This window comes from Ammospiza nelsoni, chromosome 18 (assembly GCF_027579445.1).
Source record: "Ammospiza nelsoni isolate bAmmNel1 chromosome 18, bAmmNel1.pri, whole genome shotgun sequence".
NCBI classification, from domain to species: Eukaryota; Metazoa; Chordata; class Aves; order Passeriformes; family Passerellidae; genus Ammospiza; species Ammospiza nelsoni.
This window is the reverse complement of record NC_080650.1, coordinates 5,572,427-5,595,162: the sequence shown is the minus strand read 5'-3', so window position 1 is coordinate 5,595,162 and position 22,736 is coordinate 5,572,427. Positions and strand designations below refer to the sequence as shown.

Genomic DNA, 22,736 nt, shown 5'->3' with positions numbered 1-22,736 from the left:
ATCACACCACAAAATGTCAGAGACCAAAGTTAAAATGAGTTCAAAAAGAGTGTACATACATGAGTGAAAGATCAGTCAATGGCTGCTAAGACTGACTTGATTGCAACCTTTAGCTCAGGAGGTCCCTAAAACATTGACTTCCAGAAGTTTGAAGCAAAGTGCCAGGGGAAGGATCATTTCACATTTGCCCTTCCTGTTTCTCCTATTCTTAAAAACCTACCATTGGCCACAAATGCAAGTCCAGATTTAAATTATATTCAAAATGCAGATATTTATTGTACAAAACAATACGCTTATTTCAATACTTTGCTTCTGAGTTTCCATCATTTCAGAATATACAATAGAAAACAACATGGCAATTTAAACTAATGACCTTCAGTTGCTCTGTTCATTACCCTAAATTGGTCATAAATGTATCAAAAAAAAAAAAGATGCAACATTGCTGGTATCCATAGAAAACCTTTGCTTATTGTAAATTAACAGATTTTAAATATTTCATCTCACACCATAGAAATTTTCATTGCACTACTGCATTCCTGCTCTGCTGCTCTCTCCTCCTGTGGAAACACTTCTCTACCATGTTTCCACTACTGTCTTTACTCTTATTTTTCTGGGAGATTAAGAAAAAATAACTAGACAGACAACCACATCCAGTGGAAGCTATTTACAAAATTCTGTATTTACTCTTTATTGGCTGGAAATAACTCATTTGTGAGACAGGCATGACAGCTCCAGTTTTTATTTAAATATAACCCAGTAGGCTCCTAAAAAAGCTATTTGATCTCCAGAGGAATAAAATCCACAAACTGTTATTTGCATCCACAATGTGTACAATTATCTTGTCTGTCTCAGGTGCCATATGCAAAACTGACAACAAAACTTCTCATTTGAGGTAAAAGTTAGTGCCTCATCTTTCTTTTGCTTCTATCTGTAGCAAAAAATACCTCAATAGCTTTGCTACCAAACTGAGTGATGTAAACACTTATTGCTCTGAGTTATAAAATGGTTCTGATGTACCTTCTTAGCAGTTGCCATCTTCCATTTTCTCTCCTGGGCAAAATCAGTTGCCATCCACTGCATTTCTTCCAGCAAATAATCCCAGTGGGATTTTGGTCTTGGAGCCTCTTGGAGTTTAGGCAGTCGCCTGGGGGACCATAAACCTTCCTTTCTCAGTTCTGCTATCCGCTGGTGGATTTGATTTTCCTTGAAAAGAAGTACAGAGACTTACAATGAAGCTGCAGAATGCACCTGAAGTCATAGAATCAGAGGAAAAATAGTAATTCTCCCACTATATGAAATTAATTGACAGGAAAATAAAAGTGTAAAAGCATCACACAGAATATATCTTACCAGCTTGACTTGCTCAGCCAGCTTGTCTTGAGAGTTTTCCTGTGGCAACACCGCTGCATTCTGAGCTGGACTTTGTGTTTTAGGTGCTGCTGCTGCTACTGCTAAGCCAGGAGGCTTGGATGCAATAGGAGACAGGGACTTGGTGGTGGCTGGAGAGGTCCTGTTTGTTTGCACTGGGTATGGAGAAGGTGGTGCTGTGCCTGGGATCGCCGCTGGGGCGATGGATGAGGTAGGTGGCAGTGGATTTGCTGCAAGACGCTGAGAACTCTGAGCAGGATCTGCAGATGGCCGTGTCAGAGTCACAGTCTGCCCAAGAAACACACTGGTTACTGATGAGTAAGGATTCAATACTTAATCTACACTAGAGCAGAACATAATGGAGACTTTAACTTAGTAACAAATGTGCACCTGTGTCGCAAAACAACGCAAAATGAACGACACAAGGCAAAAAAGGTGCATTTATTTCTGGACTTTGATATTTATAGAATTCTAGAAGTGAGCATGGATTGGAGGACGAATTGCTACTTCTCCAACCACACTGGCCAAACTAACATTTTCTCTTCCTCCAGAAAGGAATGCAAAGCAATTATTATTTACATGAAAAGCGCATGAGAAACTGTATTACAAAAATGTAAACATCAGGAGGCTTAGAAGAACTTTAGAAGAACAAGGCGACACACCTACATTTCTACAAGGAAAGGATTTAATTGTCCAGTGGAATTAAGAGATGAAGATAGCATTCTAAGGTTTTACTGGCCACGGAAACAAACCCATCCATGTTCACCCCATACCTGCTGCTGTATGGCAGCTTGTGGCTGTGACACTTGGCCGGGCGCCTGTCCCTGCACGTGGATGGCCGGTGGCACCTGCTGCTGCAGCGGCGCTGGAAGCGGGGCGGCCGTCAGGGGCACGCTCTGGGGCTGGATCTTCACCTGGATCTGGGGCTGGGCTGGAGGCTCCACCAGCTGGGGCTGCTGCTGCTGCTGTGGGAGCTGCAGGGTGGCGGGCAGTGACGCCACGGGGACGCTGGCGGGCTGCAGGCGCGCGGGCAGCTGCGGCGGCGGCGTGTGCAGGCTGGCCGCGTTCTGCACCGGGGGGCCCTTGGAGGGGTCGTACTGCTGCTGGCTCTGCTTCTGCCCCGTCAGCTGCACCGTCTGCGGCGTGGGAGGCATCCCTCCTGCAGGGCAACAGGAAACACGCGCAGGTGAGGTTAAAACATTCAAATGCCCGACGGTCTCTGTGGATTTAAGGAGGAAATCGACTGCGAATAGAGTGGTTTTGTTACTTACTTTGCCACAAGACACCATCACTTGAAAATACCACATCACAATCACAAAATAAATCACCATTACAATAAACAACGAAGTACTTCATGCACAGGACTGTAACTAAAATTTGGAGCACAGCAACTAAAAAAGAGCATGTCATTATAGGTCTTCTAAATTTCGTATACTCAAAAAAAAAAGGAGTGGTGAACTAATGGAGTTTAACCTAAAATACCAGCATGAAGTCTAAACACTACTTAGTCTTTCTAAGAACACATTCACTCTAACACATATTCTAAAGCTTGGCATGACTAATGAATAAAAATTTGTCGTGATGTTCCAATTAGATGGTTTCCTTGTCATAAATCATTGGTTCAGTTCCAGAATTCTCAGACTGGCCATTTTGCATCAGCACCTGTGACGTATTTCCATGCCCACATGCACCTTTGGAGCCCGTCACTCAGCTCCTTAAACGAACCAGGCATTGCATACCAAGTATTAATTTACATGGAGAAGTGTGTGGTGGGACTAGGATCTTGGCAGGCCAGAAGCCAAAGTTTCTAGTTCCATCACCAACATCTCCTTGTGAAATTAATGTGCAGCTGGCATGTGGTGACACAGTACCTTGTGCCGTTGGCATTAGCTGTTGAAGAGGAACTCCTGAAGCCACACCCGGGTGCTGAAAAACCATCCCATGACGGCCCACTTCAATTCGTGGTCTCTTAGACGAATCTGTGATATTCAAATTCCATTTATGGCATGGTATAATGGAATGGGTTCAGTTTTACAAAGCAAACTACTACACATGACTCCACCGTCAGCTCCGAAAGCTACAACTACTGTACATGTGTAGCATTGATGAAGAACATGCTCCAGGGCCAGAGTCCCTCTGACTTCAAGTTGGCCATCTCCAATCTTCTCAGCCAGAACAATCAACCTAACCATGTCTCCATGCCTGCCAAATCCAGGCCTATCTACTGGGAGTGGAGTGCACTCTTCCCACAGCACCAGTCACACAGTAGATAGTCCTAAGGATCTGGTGATTCCCAAGGTGAGGCAAAAATGTGTTTTTGAACAGTGGGCTCCGATCACTGTGTGGAAAAAAAAAGAGGATGGAAGTGAAATTGTGCCTGTGGAACATACCTGCTGGTGCAAGGGCCTGCTGCTGTCTCTTAAAAGCTTCAATCTCTATGGTGCTCACAGTCCCCGTCACCGGAGTCCCTGTATGCGTTTGCTACAGGGAAAAGAAAACAAATCACAGAGGTTCAATCTGCAGATGGTCTGACACCAGGAGAGAATTTATAAGCAGATCTAAGGAGGCCAGCACAGAAAAAGTCCTTCAGAACAGCTGTACAACAAAGGAAACAAGACTCATTCATTATCTGCTATGACGTTTTAGTTATCCACAATGCACAAACACTCTTTGTTGAGTTTTAATTTTACAGTGATTAGGTTGTTTATATATAATGACACCTACATTTTGTTAAGTGATACCAAATTCAGGAAAATGGGATATGTAAAAAAACAAACTTGCCCAGTATTTTTTGGTTTTTTTTTTTTTTTAATTAATGGAAATTTTCATTAGTGTATTATATCCGTGTAAAACATCAGTAACACAAATTCATCCTTGTCCTGAAAATAGTTAATTTGAGTCTCCAGCTCTCTCAGGATAGAGCTTTGTGAGAGTTGCCATTGAAATATTTCAGGAAAAAGCTAGGAAGATGGAATAATGAACTCAGCCAAGGTACACAAGTTCCAGTTCCAGTTTTCCAGATGCTGGACTTGTACCTGTTTGCACAGCTGACAAAATGAGTCTCATGAATAAACTCAGTGAGGAGAAACAATATTGCCCTAAGGCTAAGGTGACATCAGAGCTCACCAGAAATTACTATCCATTTTGTCTGAGGATAAACAGCACACAAACTATGAATTAACAGGCCTGGAAGAGTTCTGTTGATATTGAGATGCAAAAGGAATCACTGGGCTCTGATTCAGCAAGCTGGAATTTAGCTTCAGTAAGATTACACAGTGCATTCAAACTTTATTTTTAAATCACTACATTTAATATCAACAATGATGGCAAGAACCTGTCCCAGAGAATCCTTTCAGCATCAAGCACAGGTGACAGGCTCACATACAGGATTACTGAAGCAAACAAATTTGGGTATATGACAATTTTAATGCTCTTTGGGCCCTCAGTATACTGGCAAGTATTTATTAATGTCCATCAGTGTCTGTGCAAGTCCAATTCCTTTCAGTGAGTTTCCAAGTAATTTTTAAATTCTCCTCAGTATTTGGTTATGCTGTACCAAATATTTTACTGTGAAACTTAATATGAGAAAAATAAGGGCTATCCCAAAAACTGTCATAAGAGATTCCATCAGAAAATACAAAGACAGACTATGTATGGCAGTCTCTGCATCCTGGGAAATGAATTCATTTAGCACTCTAGTTCTCAAAGTGTACTTTTCTAAGGGTGAGAGCCTTAAACATGTTGAGGTGTAGTAAGGGTTTGCAAATGTTGTGAAATTTTTTGATGACAACACAAAAGGCAGTAATTTCCTTTTTTTTTTTTTTTACTTTATTCACATGTATTTTCTCCTCTGATTTTTACCAAAATTTTACCAATTTAAATTAAACCCACAGAGGTAAACACCAATCTGTATTGAAATAAATCCCAGCAGTGACATCCTGCATCTCCAGTGCTTCACTGCATGCTGTTAATAATCACAGCCAACATCACCTACAATGACTGGGCTTCAAATACTTCTTTTTGAGCTGAATATATCTCATGCCCCTCAGGCTCAATCAATAGCTGTGAATTAATAATACTTTATGTCCTTGCTGCTCTGAGGGCATTTGCAGCCACTTCATACAGATACAGCCTTAAGATGTAAATTCTGGTTTTAAATGTCTCTGATTCATATGCACAGTTCACTGCCATTTCACACCCAATAGGGATTAAGTTTTCAAATATTTGTGTTGTCACAAGGTAGACATGCAGCATATTTCAGGTCCAACAGCCAGTGTCTGGCAGAGCATCATAGACCTGGGCATTCACAGAATTTTCAAAATAAGCAACAAGAATTGATTATTTAAATGCTACTAAATTGACTAACAAATTCAGTTTATGTCCCATTTGTCTCAGATGCTGCTAGGACATCAGTTGAAGAAATTTTATTCTTCAAACTCCACATTAAATGCCATTTATTTCACCTGCTCTCTCCCTCTGGACGACTGCATACTCACAGTTTCAGGCTGTATCTCCACTTTAGGATTTTTGGCTGACATTTTCTTAAGAATATGCCTCCCAGCTGTCTGCATTTAGGCCAGACTCTTCAGAGAGCAGACATGTTATGTTTTCATAAATTGCAGTCACATACCAATAATATTAGACTAAAACTGTCCCAACTTTAATTAAAATAATGTAGCTGTCCCGAGGTCATGATTATGCAGCATGCACACAATAATCACTCTGAGCACTGCCCTTCTGCACTGGGATTTGAATGGTGATGCTGATTGGGACACATTATTTCTCCATAAATAGTTGCAAAGAGCAAGACTGATGGAAAGAAATGCAACTTTCTGTTAGCAGTTTGTGCTGAGAGGTCAGTACCACACAGAGAGTTTTGTGCATTTTTAGCATGAACCAGTTTCCCTGAAACTGCATGGTACAATACCTTCAGAAGTATCACCACTGCTGCAGCTACAGCTTGGTGGTAACCCTAATCACACAATAAATAACCTGATATAATATTAGGCATTTTAAACAGCTTAAATGGAGCCTGACCACATAAGGAGGCTTCCAGGACATGTCAGTATTGGCCCTAAGAGCTCTCAGTGCAATCCCCTTTGCTGCACAACTCCTTTGTACAATATCACAGGAACATCCCATTTGTTCCACACAGGAACACAACCCATCCTGTATTTCATTTCACTTTCCATTTCCACAGGCCACATAAAGGCAGCACAGCCTGTACAGCTGCTGTGGTACAGCAGAGTCATTCACCCTGCCACACCTGCTAAGCATATCATTGAGCTAAAAGGTAAATATTTTAGTTGCAGATGGAATTAGGGCATATTACTTCTCAGGGTATATATGTAGTGATGTCTGGGTAACAGAGTTGAAGGCAGCTGCATAAAACCACACTGAACTGAAAAGCTGTATCATCAGTATGTCACAAACATTTTAACTGATTATCACATTTATTTCTTGGCTTTCTCCAGCATTCCTCATGAAAAAAGAAAAAAAATTTGTTAAAAATAACTTTTATAATAAAAATTAGCACTTCTGTTTCTTCTTTCCAACATTTATGGCAGAGCTAATGGAAAGCAGTTAATTATTTAAAACAAATTGTGCCAGAGGATTAGTACTGTTGTTTAACACATTTCAGGGAAGGCAAATCCAAAACCTTCTGTAGCCACACTCAAAACCTTTAATACATAAGGGGAAGAAAAAAAAAGAAAAGAATTTTAGAAGAAATCCACAATTACAATGCCACAGACAAAGAATCCATATCATCACTACGCAGAATGCACAAATGAACCAAATGCATTAGGGATACAAAGACAAACAAACCAAAGTGAAAACATTCAAGCTGAAAGTTAATGCAATAAGCCAGCAACCTGGAGACAAAGCTTTAACTTCCTCAAGGCTTCAGTTATACTGATGCATTTGAAGACTGCAGAGGTTTTTTGGTTTTGTTTAGATGATAAGGGATGGGCTCTTGGGAAAATTCTAATTCATCTAAGAAATATCAAATCTGAATGAAGAAAAAAAATCTGGGATGAAACTACATTTTAGAACCATTGAAAAGTACCTGAAATGGTTGCTGCTGGGATGAAAAAGCAGCAGAAACATTTGGAGGAAGCTGGGTTGCTATAGCGACAGGAGTACCAGTCTGCCCATCCTTTCCTGTCACAACCTTTACCTGAGAGAAATATTTTGGGAAAAAAAAAAAAAAGAAGGGAGAATCATTTTCTTTTTAGAAGTTTTTCTTTTTTTAAAATGTTCAACACACTCCTTTGGTACTGATGGCACCTCACTGAAGAGGGGATAATAACTAAACCACCACCAGTACAGCTTGTTTTGAGCACAGCCCATTTTTAGAGTTCTGTCTTACTTTTAATAGCAGAACAGAGCACAGCCTTGACTGTTTATTGTGACTCTTTATTGTGACTTCTGTCACTGGAAACGTTTTCTTAAATCCAGTTAACATAAAAGTGTGCTTTAAACTGAATGATTGCTGCTGCTAACAGACAACAAATTAGCATGACAGACAGTTTGAACGTAAGAGAGCTTCAACATTTATTTAAGCAATGAGCGCAGCCACCATTCACTCTCCCCTCCAATTCCCAAAGAAATCAACCTTCCAGGCAGGGGATGAAGCGCGTTGCTTTAGCAGAAAGTGATAGAGGGGAGGGGGAAATAAAACAGAACACGACAACAAAATACAAAGAAAGAACATACTCAAAAGGTGTCTTAATCTTTCAGAAGGATTCATTGCTTGAAAACACATAAAGACTTCAGCTGTTGCACTTGGCAAAATTCTCCAGCAGTTACAGGGACAAGAAGCTTCCACAAACAAAAGAGGATCCACCACGAGAAGGCAGCGAAGTACAGCAAATTCTCAACCCAAAACACCACGGGGCAGAGACTGAACTCTAAATTTAAAGTGTACAGCACCACTGACTTGAAGGAACCTGTACCATTTACACCCACTAAAGATCCCTCAAAGTGTGCAGATGGTAGTTAAAAATACCTGGTTATTTCAGCTGACAAACACGCAACCCAACAAGAACACCTAAACAATTTGACAAAACACAAACCAGGTGAAAAAAAAATACTGAATATCCATTGTCAATAAATTACAGTAACAGGCTAGCTTTTATGTTACTATATAAAGTAATGATTCCTTCAAAATTGTCTGTAACTGTCACAAGCAGAAATATATTCTACCTAATTAAGAAGCTTATACAACAAAGTGCTGAACAAATTAAACTTCAGCCATTATTCTGTTAAAATTTCCCACTAATTCCAACTGAAGGTATGATTGCTAATGATTCATACCTAAGAGCCATTAAATTTGAGAGAAGGCACTCATTTCCAAAGGGTATTCAAAGCAACACAAGGTTCTTTACATAATATTGGTTCCTCTACAAACTGGCAGCTACATAATTCACAAATTTTAGAAGATATTTATGAGTGCCAAGTGGTGCAGGGGCATCAATTCTATCTACCCTGCTGCAACCACTTGCCAAGTTGGCTTGTGGGCAGGCTCTGCACCAGACCAGTGCTCCAGCACCCACAGATGGGTACAAAAGTGCAGGAAAAGCTGCACAGCATCTGTTTCTGGCAAGCCTCTCTCAAGTTCTTTGCCATCAATAAGCAGTGAATTCAAGTTAGTGATTTAAACCTTCGCATAAGTAACAAAGTGAACTTGTCAATGTTCAATCTGTAAGGGCTGGTTGTAAATCCTTTAAACAGCAGCTCACACACAGAGCTCCAGGACACTCTGAATAATGCAATATATGACTGTGGACCTTTACACATGTTCTCCCTCACTAATTAGATTAATTCACTTTTTTTGTTGGCTGCAGCAACACTGAACTTCAATAACATCTATGATTAGAACTCACATGAGTCAGGTTAACTTCTTGTAATGCTTTTGCTCATTCTTTTTTGGTTTGTCCAAGTCTAGCTAAGTGAAATTCAAACTATGATTACTAGTCATAACCATTCCAAGAGCTTAAAACCATTTCCACACTTCTACCATCTTTATTTGTGTGCAGCTAGGACAGTTAAAGCTCCCTCTCTATGCTTTTATTTTCAATCCAAAAATCTAACAGCACACTCAAACCAACCCATTGAATCACACTACCCAGCAGAATTGCATTCTTTCAGGCCAACTATTTTATTAAAAACTGCCATACTTCACCAAGCAAAAATACTTTTCATGTCCTGTCCCATTCTTTAATACTTCACAATCCCAGTGCTACAACTTCATCTATGATTTTATTCCAAAAAAGTTTCTTACCTCATCATTGATGACCTCAGATTGTTCTTCCTCTTCTTCCTCCTCCAGATCCAAGTCATTTTGCCTCAGGTATGCTTGCAGAGGAACACAATGCTTCTTCTTAAAAGCTAAAAAGTCCATCATATTCCCTTGAAGATGTTGCAGGAAAAACAGTTCAATCAAACACTCCTTAAAAGTTTCCTTAAGAATTTCCATCTGCTTGTGGTGATGATCCAAACATAGCTTTCTCATTTGAGCAGTTTCTTGGTTGGCAGGAGGAATCTCCTCCAACTTTTTGGGCTGTTTTTTCACTGCTGTGCTAGCTGTAGGAGTGAGAGGAAGACTCGACAGCCCCTGTGGCACGGTGGCCCGTGAAGGACTCGTGGAAGGAGGAGGTGATGTCATTCCAAACGCGCTCGGTCCTCCAACTCCTGCTATCAATCCACCAGAAGTCCTGTCAAATCCAATGGGTCTACTCAGCTGCTGCCCTTGAAGCACTTGCTGCTGCTGCTGCATTAGCTGCCCCTGGATAATATTGCTGATTTGGGGTGGCAAGCTGGTCGTCGTGATGTGGCCTGGGCTGGTCAAGGATTGCATGTTTGCCCCGCTGGCCACGGGGCTCTGAGGGCCGAGGTGGTGGATGGTGCCCCCGGACTGCGAGTGCGGCTGCGAGAGCCGGCGCTCCCTCACGGTGCCGGGCGGGCCGGACGATGGCAGCTGCACTTGGGCAGCAGCTCCTTGAGCAATCTGCGCTATCCCCGGTCCTTCCTGGTACACAAAGTGGCCGCCGTTGGAAGGGCTCAGGCTGATCTGCCTCACCAGCACGCTGGCATCAACAAAGCCTCTGGTGGGGCTCTGGCTGCACATGCCCAGGCCGGGCCCGGGGGTGCCGGCGCGGACGTTGGGCAGCGCCTGCACCGGCACCGGGTTGGGCTGGGTGGGGCTCTGCGACTGCACCTGCTGGGGCAGCGGAGAGGTGACCTGGATGTACGAGGGGGAGCCATGCTCGAAGCGCCTCTGCTGGGGGCTGAACTGAAAGCTGGGGGACGTGGGGTTTGGCAGCGGCAGCGGGGTGAGCGTGATCTGCTGGTTGCCCGAGGCCACCGGGCCCACGTTCTGCAGGGTGATGTTCACGTTCTGCCCGGCCACGGGGCTCCGGCTCATGATGAACTGCTGGATCTGGTAACTGGGCGACTGCGGCGCCGAGGGGCTCGCGGAGGGAGCGAAGGAGGCAGCGGGGGACTGGGGTAGATTCGCCTGTTGCTCTTCTCCCTCGCTGCCCGTGAAGGACCTGGATCTCTGCAGCTGGCGCTGGGCATTCTGAGGGCCATTGCCATGGTGCATTCTCACTGATCTAAGGTTTTACAGTGTCTAAAGAAATACACAAAAACAGACATTCAGGGAATGTAAAAACTCTTCTGCAACTGAAACTATATAGTTACAACTAGAAAGATTAGTTACAGTAAGAACTCTGTTATCCTGGTTTTGCAGTTACTTAAAATGTTTCAAATTATCCAAAACCCTCAGCACAGCCAAATCTCAATTAAATCCCTCATGAATTTCTTTAGCTAATACTACTATTGAATAGTCTTACAAATGTTGTATTCCCCTTGGCTAGGCAGAATGACTTCAAATAATAATAAAAAGAAAAAGAACGAACAGGACTTTTTCTCTTGCTGTGGAACTTCAAGAAACAATAGTCTCCAGCATCAAAGGCATCTACTCTTTTTTCATCTTCATTATTACCAATGTTTCAGTGTTTTAAACTCTTAATGCGAAGTTATCGTAAATTTAATTGCTAAAATGTATAGTCCATTGTTTCAACAGCAACTAAAACTAAGAAAATGGACAGACTATTCAACTTTATTGTTCTAGCTACTGAAGGCCAAGTCATCTAAATGTATGTAAAACTACTGTACTTGATCCTTAACGTTGCTTTTTTGTCCTTCAGAACACAACAAGAGATGAAAATTAACCAAATCTGCATTTCATTTCAAATACTGTTTATTGGGTCAAGCTACCCAGAAATACCAAAATGTCTGTAATTGAAATACAAAACCAGAACGAACAAAAATTCCAATGACTTGCACTGACAGGTAGATTCAGGGCTGGGAGTCACACAGAAATAGCATCAAGAGAAAACAAAACCTGATGGGGTTTTTTTTCCCTTTCAAAATCTCTCCCCTCTTTTGAAAGCAACACTTTCACTTTTAGCATTTCAGGCCAAACACACACAAACATGCTGCCACTCCTTTGTGTTCCTAACTCCAAGTCGGTCGCAGGCGGCAACAGGCAGCAGCACCCCGGCACGGCAGCGCTGCTGGGATGCAGCCGCCGGCTCTCCCGCCGCCCAGGCACGGAGCACATCACAGCCAGCGCTGCCTGCAGCCATCCGTCCAAGCCCTGCGGATGGAGATTCCCTTCCTTGCCCCGGGAGAGAGGCGGCTGTCCGGGAAGGTGGAGCAAAGCAGCGCTGTCACACGCGTGCCAGCAGCGACAGAGGACCGAGAACCGGGGACCTCCCGTGCCAGGGGTACCGCGGAGCGCAGCGGGCACAGCGGCTCCTCCGGCCGCGTTCCGCCTCTCCCGCACCGGGGCTCGACTGCCCCGCACCGGGGTTCACCCGGCGGGTCTCAGCTTTCCGCACCGGGGTTCACCCGGCGGGTCTCGACTGTCCCGCACCGCGGCTCACCCGGCGAGTCTCAGCTTTCCGCACCGGGTCTCGGCTCTCCCACTCTCCGGAGCTCCAACCTGAGCGAACGAGCTCCGTAGAGCGGGAAGAGGAAAAAGCTGCACTCCTTACAGGCCGCTTTTCTAAAAGATTTAACAATACTGCAATTCTTCGAGGTATTGTGGTTATTTCACAGCGCCCATACGAAATCATTAAGATTCAAAAGATATCACCAGTAACAAGGTCTTATTATTTTAATTACCCGCACCTCACCAACACTTACGGCCGCAGTGAAAACACTTAATTAATTACAGGCCGATAAGGGAGGTCCCGAAGCAGGGATCGCCTTTTGTGTGCGAGCAGCGCGTCGGGCCCGCCCGACCGGGGGCGAAGCCCGGCCCCGCCGCCGCCGCTCCGCGGGAGCTCCCCCCGCCCGGGGCTCCTCCGCCGGGGCCGCGCTCCCCCGGCCCGGCCCGGCCCTGCCCGCCCCGCGTCCCCCGCCCCGCGCCGGGCGGGCCCGTCTCTCCGCGGCCTCCCCCGGTGCGGCGGCGGGGCCGGCGGGGGCCGTTCGGGGCGGAGCGGGGCGCGCAGCCGGGCCCGGGCGGGCCCCGCGGGCCGCACTTACCGCGGGCGCCGCGGGTTCCATTCGCTGCGGGCAGGAAGCGCGGGCGGGGGCGCCGCTACCAGCGCCGGCAGGAGACAAACCGCGTCCCGCCGCGCCTGCGCCGCCACCCGCGGGCCGCGCCGCGCCTGCGCCAGCCCCGCGCCTGCGCGCTCCGCGGAGCGGCCCCTGTCGCGATAGGAACGGGCTCGGCGACAGCGCTGATAAATGATATTTATTGTAGCACCGAGCAAAGGGCAGTTTCTGTCCGCGCACGGAGCGGGGCTGTCGCTACTCTTCAATACACAGTGTGAAAAGGCGCACTTGCAGCTGGCGGGGCTTGAGTCCCCAGGGCAGGAGAGGATGGGAGCGCCCGGAGCGGGGCCGGCCGGGGAACGACGGAGATGAAGCGGCTGGAGCATCTCCGACGGGAAAAGGCTGAGGGAGCCGGAGCTGTTCAGCCTCGAGCTGACAGGGAACCCCATCCATCCCCGTCTGTCAAGGTGTGCAGAGAGCTCGGAGCACGGCCGGCTCTGCTCGGCGGTGCCAGGTGACACAACGCGCACTCACTGATGCTCAGGAGGGTCCACCCGGACATGAGGAAGGACTTGGGTACATCAGATGGAGCCGCACTTCAGGCTTTTCTTTACATCAAAACAAGCACAGATTTGATTCTTGGACAGTAAACACTATTTTACCTTAAGGCTAAAGATTATCACAGAGCCTTTGATAAGAAAAGATCCCCGTGAAATACATTCATGTTTAAGCGAAAAAACAAATTCACCAATCAGGCCACCAGTGATTTACTATTAAATCTGAGGAAAATATTGACAGTAAAAGTAAACTTAGAGAAATCTAGTTGAGGAACTTTTTTTCCTAGTAGTCATTGTCATCAACTCAAAGCGATTTATACAATTTGAATACACTCAGAATTCTGGTGGTTTGCACAGGCTTGTCTAACACAAAGAGGATGACCACCTACATTCTGGAATAAATACAAAGTGAAGGCTTAGGTACCAAAAATACCTAATCAAAAGTGCCCATTCTCAAAATTCATAGTTATCAATAGTCTTGAGTGAAGACAATTCATATCCTACCACTTAAAATAAACGTCTCCTCTCCCTTATTTTTAACATACTGGTAGTGCAAAATGATAAATCCAAGGTCATATTATCATAACATTGGGGAAATTCATATTCCTAAGTGTATGGAAATGTAATAAATATAACCTATATTAGTCATACTGTTAGGAAAAGGTATTTACTAGCATTTGTTTGTATACCAAGCTATACAAAATTCTAAAATCTAGTTATGTTTTTGCTTAGTCAAAACTCCCATAGTACTCTAACACCAATAAGGAATTAAAAGGAAAAAAAAATCAACAAAAAGGACCCCAAAACCCCCCAAGTCCTCACAATGCAAAGCGAGTTTCAACTTAAACTCTCCTTTCCCTCTGGACCTGCAATGGTTTTTATGTAACAATTTTGGTGTTGCTTTGGGGAGTGATAAACATTGTTGCAAGAGTTAACCACACCACTGATAGGATCCAAGACCTTTAAGAAAAAATGCAAAAATTCTTTAGTCATCCTAAAATCAAGTTTAGAAAAGTCAGACTACAGATGTATTTGACACATTTTGCTGCAGATGTTGCTCTTGATTGATTAAAACAATGTCAATAAAAGGGTAACATTATCATTGGAACAAGCAAATCTTTATTACAATGTATCAACATCAATATTATCAATATTTATTAGATATTGTTACCTTCTGATTTTCTATATGAGCTGACAGTTCAGGATTTCTACTCAATTTAACTGTGAACACACATCACTGGTTCCCAATCAAGCCTAGAAATAAAGAAACCACTACCTTTTCAAAATTCTGTCTCAGATCTAGTAAAACACTTATTTTTTTATGTATCATCAAATAACTGCTCACATTCTTAATGTTACAGTACCTGGGATAAAAAGTGAACAATCCCCTCCCTGAGCAGCCAGTTGTTGAATCATGTTTAATACTTTTTTTCAACAGCCTCTCTTCAATAGAATTACCTGCAAACCTGTAAAACAAAGAACCCATTACACCCCTTGTGCTCTCAGCACATCCTTCCAAGGCAAGAAACACTTGAGAGAAGCTTTCAAATCCATCTTAGAGCTACACACACAGCATCTCATCACTGCATCTGAAACTCAATGATAATCAAGAATGGCATTTTTTGTTTATCAAGGGCTGAAAACACCCACATTTATTTTGGCTGTCCCAACACAGAAGTCCAGATGGTTTGTTAGATGAAAGTGGGAGAGAAAGGCAGGAGCAGCAGTGTGGGAAGGTCAGGATTTTCATTTTCCCCCGAGTCTGAAGGGAAGGGGTATGATAAAATTTTTGAAGGCACCTTGAAAGATCAAGTTACTTAAACTACAAGGGTGACCTCAACCAAAAAATCCTAGTTTCTTCCCAAATAATCTTCTCTTTACTTTTGATTTTAAAACACTGATTTCTTAGCATGAAACTCACCTGTATGTGTGGGTATCTCTGCCTCTTGCTGTTTTGTCACACCATGCCATCTCTGTGTCCATCAGTGTCACAGAAGACAAGAGGAATCACATCTGTGTGACTGACACCTGTGCAGGGAGTGTGGGAAGACAGGACAGCACAGTAGGATCACTTGTCTTGGTTGAAGCTTTTTATGAGTTCCTAAAATGGGGAAACAAGCAATTTAGTTACAAATTGACATTAATATAGGATAAATCTCTAAACAAACTTTTTTTAAGAGAATGAGAAGATTGGGAAAATTGCTTTCTTATTACTTCCCCAACCTACATTAAGTGTGCAAACATTTCAAGTTATCTGACTGCCATATTACAGATCTACACAGCTCATAATTAATCTATCATTAAAACTATTAATTTATGGTGCAGTCAGCCATATAAAACCTAAAGATCTATTACAAGTAATCACATCATGGCCTATGACTAAGCACACCTGACTGAGTTGTTATTCCTGCACATACTCCATCATTTTTCTTGTCTGTGACTAAATCAAATCCTTTCTGTTGTGCTCCCTTGTATTGCTTTAAGGCAAAGTCTTCTTTTATGTTTTATACTGCATCTAACAGAAAGCATAATGATGCAGTTTGGAATAAAAAATAAGAAAAAACTTCAATATATTGGTAATGTTTGCTCAAATTGTAGGCCCCAGAGGACACAGAGAATCTTTCTGGGGAGGGAAAGGAGCATATTTTCAATTTATCCTCAGGCAATGCCAGGGCACTCTACAAAATAAAAGCCCCTGGAGTAAGGCTGAGGAACTGCAAACATAAAAACACCAACTGCACTTAAAGTACTAACAATGTAAATAGCTACGGATAATGAAAGCAAAAGCAAATTAATCAAATGGCTATTGTGCAAAAAACCATCTGCATTTGAAGCACAAATTGCTCATAAAGGTAGGATAACTAGTGGCATACTCCTTGGCAACACCCTAGATGCCTCATCAAATGACATACTTCATGTATAATTACATATTTGAGCTACAGCTACATACATAATTTGCTTCAATAAATAAGGAAATTATGTAAATGAATCTTGCAAATGTCTTAGACTTCCCTTTAGCATTCTCCCTCCCACCATGAGCATCAACTCACTATGAGCTTGAGGAAGAGATCCTCTTACCAGATAATGCCACCTGTGAGCACCACTCTCACTCACATGGGGAAATGGAAATTCAGGGAAAGCTCCAGGATGCTGAGCATTGCAATCATCTGTGTCAAAACCAGCACCTGCTGTCCCTTCTGCTTTCAGCTGCCAAAGCAGGACAGAGCTCCCAGCTTGCCTGGTTATGAGTGAGAAGCTGAGGGTTCTGCAGGTGACACTCACAATCAGAGACAGCCCCTGCACACAGGTGTGAGCAGTGGTGGGTGTTCAACACCTGAATCACCAACACCTGAATCACCAACACCTGAACCACCAACACCTGAACCACCAACACCTGAACCACCAACACCTGAACCACCTCTGCTCCTCCAGGCTGAACTGCAGGGGTTGCATTCCATGGGTCCATATGTAAGGAGGATTTGCTCCATACAAACAAGGAGGAGCAACAGCTACAGCTGGGAACACACATAGGTCTCTATAAAACAAATCAAAACTTTGTTATACTCATTTTTAACTGCTTGGGATATTAATTACTCAAACCAGTAATATTTGCAAAGAAGCACAAAGCACCTGGATAAGGGTAATACAAAGTAAATCAGGACATGTAGGTAAAAGTTGACATCAAGTAAGTGAAAAAAAAAGGGAAGAGGAAATTACCACTATCCATAAAATTACCAAGAGAAGCTAATTACAACTCCCCCTTCTTTTTTCTTTTTTTTTTTGTCAGCATTAACACAACAAGTACAAGACATGTCAAAATAAAGCAGAATTGTTATATAACTAATAACAGTTGCCATGGAACTACTGAGAGTTTCAGATCCTAGAATGATCCAAAATTTTACATCTGAGATGCAAATAGGTTCAGCATAGAGGAATGCAGCCTGCAAAAAGGATAAAACAAGGCAGTCTATTTATCATTTTATAGTTATTCACATAAATACCCTGTTCTGGAGGGTAGCACACACCCAAATCTGTGCAAGGACTGCACATGGAATTGTATCAATTACCTGGTGGTGGTGGTGGTAGTAGTAGTAGTAATAATAATAGTAATAGTAGTAGTAGTAGTAATAATAATAATAATAATAATAATAATAATAATAATAATAATAATAATAATAATAATAATAATAATAATAATATCCTTCAGGGCAATCTGCTGCTGTTTCAGTGTCAGAATGAGTTCCTGCAATGGATCCTTTCAGCCTCTGAGGTGCTGGAGCATGGAAGGCAATTTGCAAAGCCAGCCCAGCACCACTTGTTAATCCTGGCACAACAATGCTGAGAGATTTTTCTTTCCCTGATCCAAGGGCAAGTTTCCAACAGGTCTCTGCCATACAGGGGGGTTCTGGAACAATGACACTCATTCCAGAAGTATATTTTGTCCAGGTATTCCTTCAGTTGTCTCTTTCTTCTGGAATACCTTTTAAATTCAAAATTCTTCTCTGAATCTATTGTGACCACATAAAGCTTATGCAAAAAACAAACTTGAAAATAAGGATAATTCAGCTCATGCAAGAGTTCTATGAATGGAGAATGGAGCAGGAGAAAAGCTGACACTTGTGATACATGGACAAATGTTAGCTTTGGTATTGCAATGAAAAATAAATCTGCTTTTCTAGTTTATGCCTACTGGCAAAAATATTATTTTTAGTCAGTAATCTGAGCTGAAAGAGGTACCCAGCTGAAGAGCATATGGCAGGAGGGATTCTGCTTCTCTCAACACACAGAAGAAACACACTGTACTGTAAAATTCAGGTACACCAAATGCTCTGGTCTCTGAAGGATTACAGGAAGGGGCATGACAGAATTCCCATATTCCTTAGCCATCTTTGGAGTCTGGAGACAGCAAGAGAACCCCCAAAAGATGCTAATTAGGGTCAAACTTCTTAATGGAGCAGAGCTTTAACTATGGGTATGGTTTCAAAAGCACTGCAGTTTTAAGAGCTGATTTCACAATAACTGGTCTGTGTATGCTATTTCCAGGAAAGCAAAGATGTCTAACCAGAAAAAGAATGAGTTCTTCTTCTGTTTTACATACATACTTCAGCTGTCACTCCCAAGTCCTTACCTTCATTAACTGCCAATGCTCTCCTCTGGCAGAGCAGCCTCAGAACACGAGGGACACCCTCCTTGTCACCTGTCACAGCCACGTGTCACACAGGCTGTCTTGGGCTTCACTGACCATTCTCATACCAGGCTAATTTACTGTAAGATTTAACTCTACATTGCTCTACAGCAAAATTACATTTGCTCCAAGACTCAAAACTGAACCCTCCTAACTTTCTTCTGAGGGAAGACTCAGATACACAACTCAAATAAGCTCAAAATTTAACTGAGCATTTTTTTTTCTCCCTCTGTCCTTCCCTCCCTCTCTCCCCTCTCCATAAAAAAATCTTTAAGTGTTTTGAAAGTACATCTGAAAATTAACTAGAAGGAGAAGATTTCATTATTCTGCTTAGGAAACTACTCCAGAGGTCATTTTCAGTGTTTGATCAACACCACAAGTGACTTCAACTCTGGCCAGAAAGACCAAAACTGAGCTTTCATAAATGAAAACAACTATTAAACAGTAAAATCACTCTGCTTTCCTTCAGAAGACTTTAAAGGCATAAAGTCTTTAGTAGTGATCAGTTTGGAAACAGAAGATAAAAAAAAAAAACAAATAATTCTGAATGAACCCTCTCAGCCCTCACAAATATTACTCTTTTTCATCTGTTACTTTAAAAAAAAAATCAATAAAAAATAAATCAATCATTTGAACACTGCATACCTGTTTGGTTGGAGCTTCACTGGCTCAAGTCTGGGTGCTGAAGGGGAGCAAGAGATCTCTTCCATAAACTTTCCAGTTACCTTCAGTTTTGGCAGCATTTGTGCTTCATAGCAAGTGATTTGGTTTTCCATCTCAATCACATCAAATAGAGACCAGTCTGTGTGCTTAAATTACAGTAAAAGAAAAAAGCCTCACAAAATAAAGAAATATTTTATTACTCTTCAGCTGCAGTTTAAGAAAATAATAGTAATATAGCACAGTATGTGAGAATGATGAAAAAGCTCCCAGCTGATGGCAGAATTAAAGTGGAACTGAAGAGCCACGTGTCATGTGACACTGCAGAGCAGCTGCTGTTACTTTAAAAGGTTCCAAAAGCCCACACCATGGAAATAGAGCATTGTGCTCATGTTACCAGGAGTCACAAACAGGGCAGCACCCTCTAATGACAAGCTCTGCAGTTCATTCACTGCTTGTAATTGAAACATTTGTCTTTATAGAACGGGCATTCCAGACCCCCTTGACACATTAATCCTAAAATGAAACCATAAAATATTTTAACTTTTTACTCAATTCTATCTAAAAAGCACATTTCTAAAGAAAGAAAATAATTACAACCCCTTAAGGAGTACTGTTTAAAGTTTACAAAAGTGGAGAGGCAACCCCAAACTATCTATCCCAGATCCCCAGTGATCACATCCTAACCATGTAAATGCTGCCTATTATTTATTTAAAATATCATATTCACATTATTCTCTTGGTTGTTATCATCTTTTATCTTCTTTCTTGAAAAAAAATCTGTTGCCATCCATTGCATTTCCTCCAAAAGAGAAATCATGGTGTGATTTGTGCTGTGGGGCCTCATGGAGTTTGGGCAGAGGTTTCAGAGATCAAAAACTTTCTTTCCTCAGTGCCGCTGTCCGCTGCAGAATTTCATTTTCCTTCAAGTAAACATAAGTAAAGTAAATAAAATAAAGTTTAAATAAAAGAGTAAAAAAAATAAATTAAACTTACGTATCCTACTGCACAACACAAAACCAAGACAGACACGGTGAAAAATGTTAAAATGTTACATGGATAATCAATAGAAATAATTATTCAGTCCTTGGAAACATTCCATGGTGTTTGAAGTTGCACTTTATTAAAAGATAATGAATAATGCATTTTGTGCAGCTTTTTGTAAAGTTTCTGAGGGACTTTGTGAGGCAGAGGTTAGATGAGAAGTCAGTAGAGAATCTTGGGATGCAGAGCTACTCAATCTTGAGAACTTTTGGTTTTCCTCCTAAAATATGGTACCCCTAGATCTCCTCAGAAGTGCTGGCTGATTCAGTGAGAACTTTCACAGAATTTAAATATTCTGCCAGATGGCAGATGGACAAAATTCCCTAAAAAATTCATATAAAAACACATTTAGTTTCTGGCATTTTTATTAACACATGTAAGTATCCTGCAACTGCTGGCAAGTCAGCACAAGCAGCACAAATTTTCATTGTCATCCCCCCTCCCCCCTTATTTTAAAATTATGCATAAAATTTAAAATAATGGATTCTGTTTAATTAAATCTCCTTCTAAGGCTTCATTACAGGAATAAATGCTACTTCCCTAGAGAATGTGTCTGATTCCTTCTCACCCCTTTCCTTTGTTCAAGAAAAATCATGTATATCTGCAGCACTAATTAAAACCAAATGAGAGGCACAGGTATCCACTGAGCATTCTAAATTTAAATGAATACAAAATCTTTTTGTAAAGATTCATACCTAGCTTAGCTATACCACAGCTGTCTGAAGAAAATTATCAGGCCTGGCAAAGTTATCTGCAAAAAATACTGGAATTATTTACTCCTTACTCCCTGGAGTGATAAATTCTGCCATCCACAAAGTCTCCACACAAAACACCAAGTCAGCACTCCCCATACAAGATAATACACATATGTTGTATTTATAAATATTGTATAATATACAAATATACCTTTTGCTGTGAGAGAACTGGAGCTGGGAGCACAAGCACATGGTTCTTATCCCATCCTGCTGGTTGTACCTGCTGGGGCAGAGCTGGGTTCCTGCTGTGTAAGGAATTGAGCAGATTTGACAAATTTGGTCCATTTTGCTGTTGGTTTTCCTCCTGGATGATCTGCTGAGCCACTTGAGGGACAGGAGGCATTCCACCTGCAGAGCAACTGTTAAAAATTGCAATTTCAGTCAAGAAAATAATGAAATGACAAAGAGAACCAAATAAAGTGGCAACACAACCTGTTACAAAGCTGGTGAAATCAGCTTTCCACCACACCCCAACAGACCTGCCTGCCTGGAAGCTCTGAGGTATGACTCAAGCAGCAAGTCAGTCTAGGATGCACTTACCCACTCCTGAAGCTGACAAGATCTGTGCTAACAACACCCTGCAGAGAGCTGACAGCTACACAACCAATCTCTATCAGGGTATCAAATGACCAAAAGGGAAAAATTTCATGCAACAACATTAATTAAGGAAAGCAACAAATTGGGCTCAGAGGGTACAAATTTAAACCCAATGCATGGAAAATGAGATGTGCAGCACTTGCTAGGATCGCTAAGATTTTCTCCCGAGGGTTTTTAAAATGTGTAACAATTGGTATTGGATATAATGTTACAATTACAGAAAATCTAATTAAAGCAGTTATCTTTAATTACAAAACTTAAAACTTACACTTAATCTTCAATCATTAATAAAAGCACTAGATGTAACAGCATTATTTTAAAGTTCATGACTTTTTTTTAATTGCTGTCAAAACTAATTATGAGTCTCTCTGTGAAGTACTATTTTGGAACTGAAATAAAGTTAGCCTAATAAAGTATGTCCTTATCAATAAAATGGTGCATTGGACTACCACTTCCAAAGCTCTATCCATTTCTATATCTTTATTTAAATTTTACATTCACTTTATTTTGCTACAAAATGGGGGTTATGGTTGCAGAATTGCTTCCTGCACATCTGTAAAGGGAGTTGATCTCAATGGTCACTGACCTTTTAACCCAAATTAACCATTTGAATTCTTCATGGTCCCAGTAGATTTATCCAGTTGCTGCAGCTCATTCTGAGTCTGGACTGGGTATGTTTGTACTCTGAAGGTGCAGGATGGCCACATTTCAGCTGTCTCCAGGCCAGGGACACACGGGCTGCAGTCAGGGAGAGAGGTCGGTGCTGTGACACGCACGGGAGGTGACGGCAGCTGTGACAGAAGCCGCCTGGTGTCACCGCTGCCAGTTCCAGAGCAGCGGGGCGGGATGGGCCGGGCTGGAAAGGCCGTTCCAGCCCGGTGCGCGGGGTGCCGGCGCTGCTCCGGAACGGAGCCGGCGCTGACACAGGGCTCGGCAGTGCCCCGCTCCCCCGCACCGGCACCAACCTCCGCCAGCGACGGCTGCGCCCTGTCCCCGCAC

The 22,736-nt window shown here is 42.4% G+C and overlaps 1 protein-coding gene, 1 long non-coding RNA gene and 1 other non-coding gene across 3 annotated transcripts in view; all 3 read right to left on the bottom strand.

Moving 5' to 3' along the window:
- The window catches only part of EP400 (E1A binding protein p400), a 47,795-nt gene extending 34,786 nt beyond the window's left edge, over positions 1-13,009 (bottom strand). Inside the window, exons 1-7 of the mRNA XM_059484963.1 lie at positions 12,928-13,009; positions 9,653-11,002; positions 7,436-7,546; positions 3,759-3,849; positions 2,142-2,527; positions 1,351-1,656; positions 1,018-1,203 (exon numbers count right to left, since the gene is read on the bottom strand). Of these exons, the coding sequence (XP_059340946.1) occupies positions 1,018-1,203; positions 1,351-1,656; positions 2,142-2,527; positions 3,759-3,849; positions 7,436-7,546; positions 9,653-10,975 (2,403 nt within the window). The 5' untranslated portion in view covers positions 10,976-11,002; positions 12,928-13,009. The remainder of the gene's footprint in view (positions 1-1,017; positions 1,204-1,350; positions 1,657-2,141; positions 2,528-3,758; positions 3,850-7,435; positions 7,547-9,652; positions 11,003-12,927) is intronic.
- A 186-nt stretch (positions 13,010-13,195) lies between these two features.
- Positions 13,196-22,607, bottom strand: LOC132081489 (uncharacterized). Its single transcript, XR_009419683.1, has 8 exons — positions 22,324-22,607; positions 21,292-21,499; positions 20,072-20,264; positions 19,327-19,490; positions 15,418-15,597; positions 14,861-14,962; positions 14,668-14,750; positions 13,196-13,547 (listed from the first exon to the last, which is right to left on the bottom strand). It is a non-coding gene; the product is annotated as an uncharacterized LOC132081489 (long non-coding RNA).
- On the bottom strand, positions 16,075-16,211 carry LOC132081665 (small nucleolar RNA SNORA49). The gene has a single exon (XR_009419709.1). It is a non-coding gene; the product is annotated as a small nucleolar RNA SNORA49 (small nucleolar RNA).
- Positions 22,608-22,736: the final 129 nt, after the last annotated feature.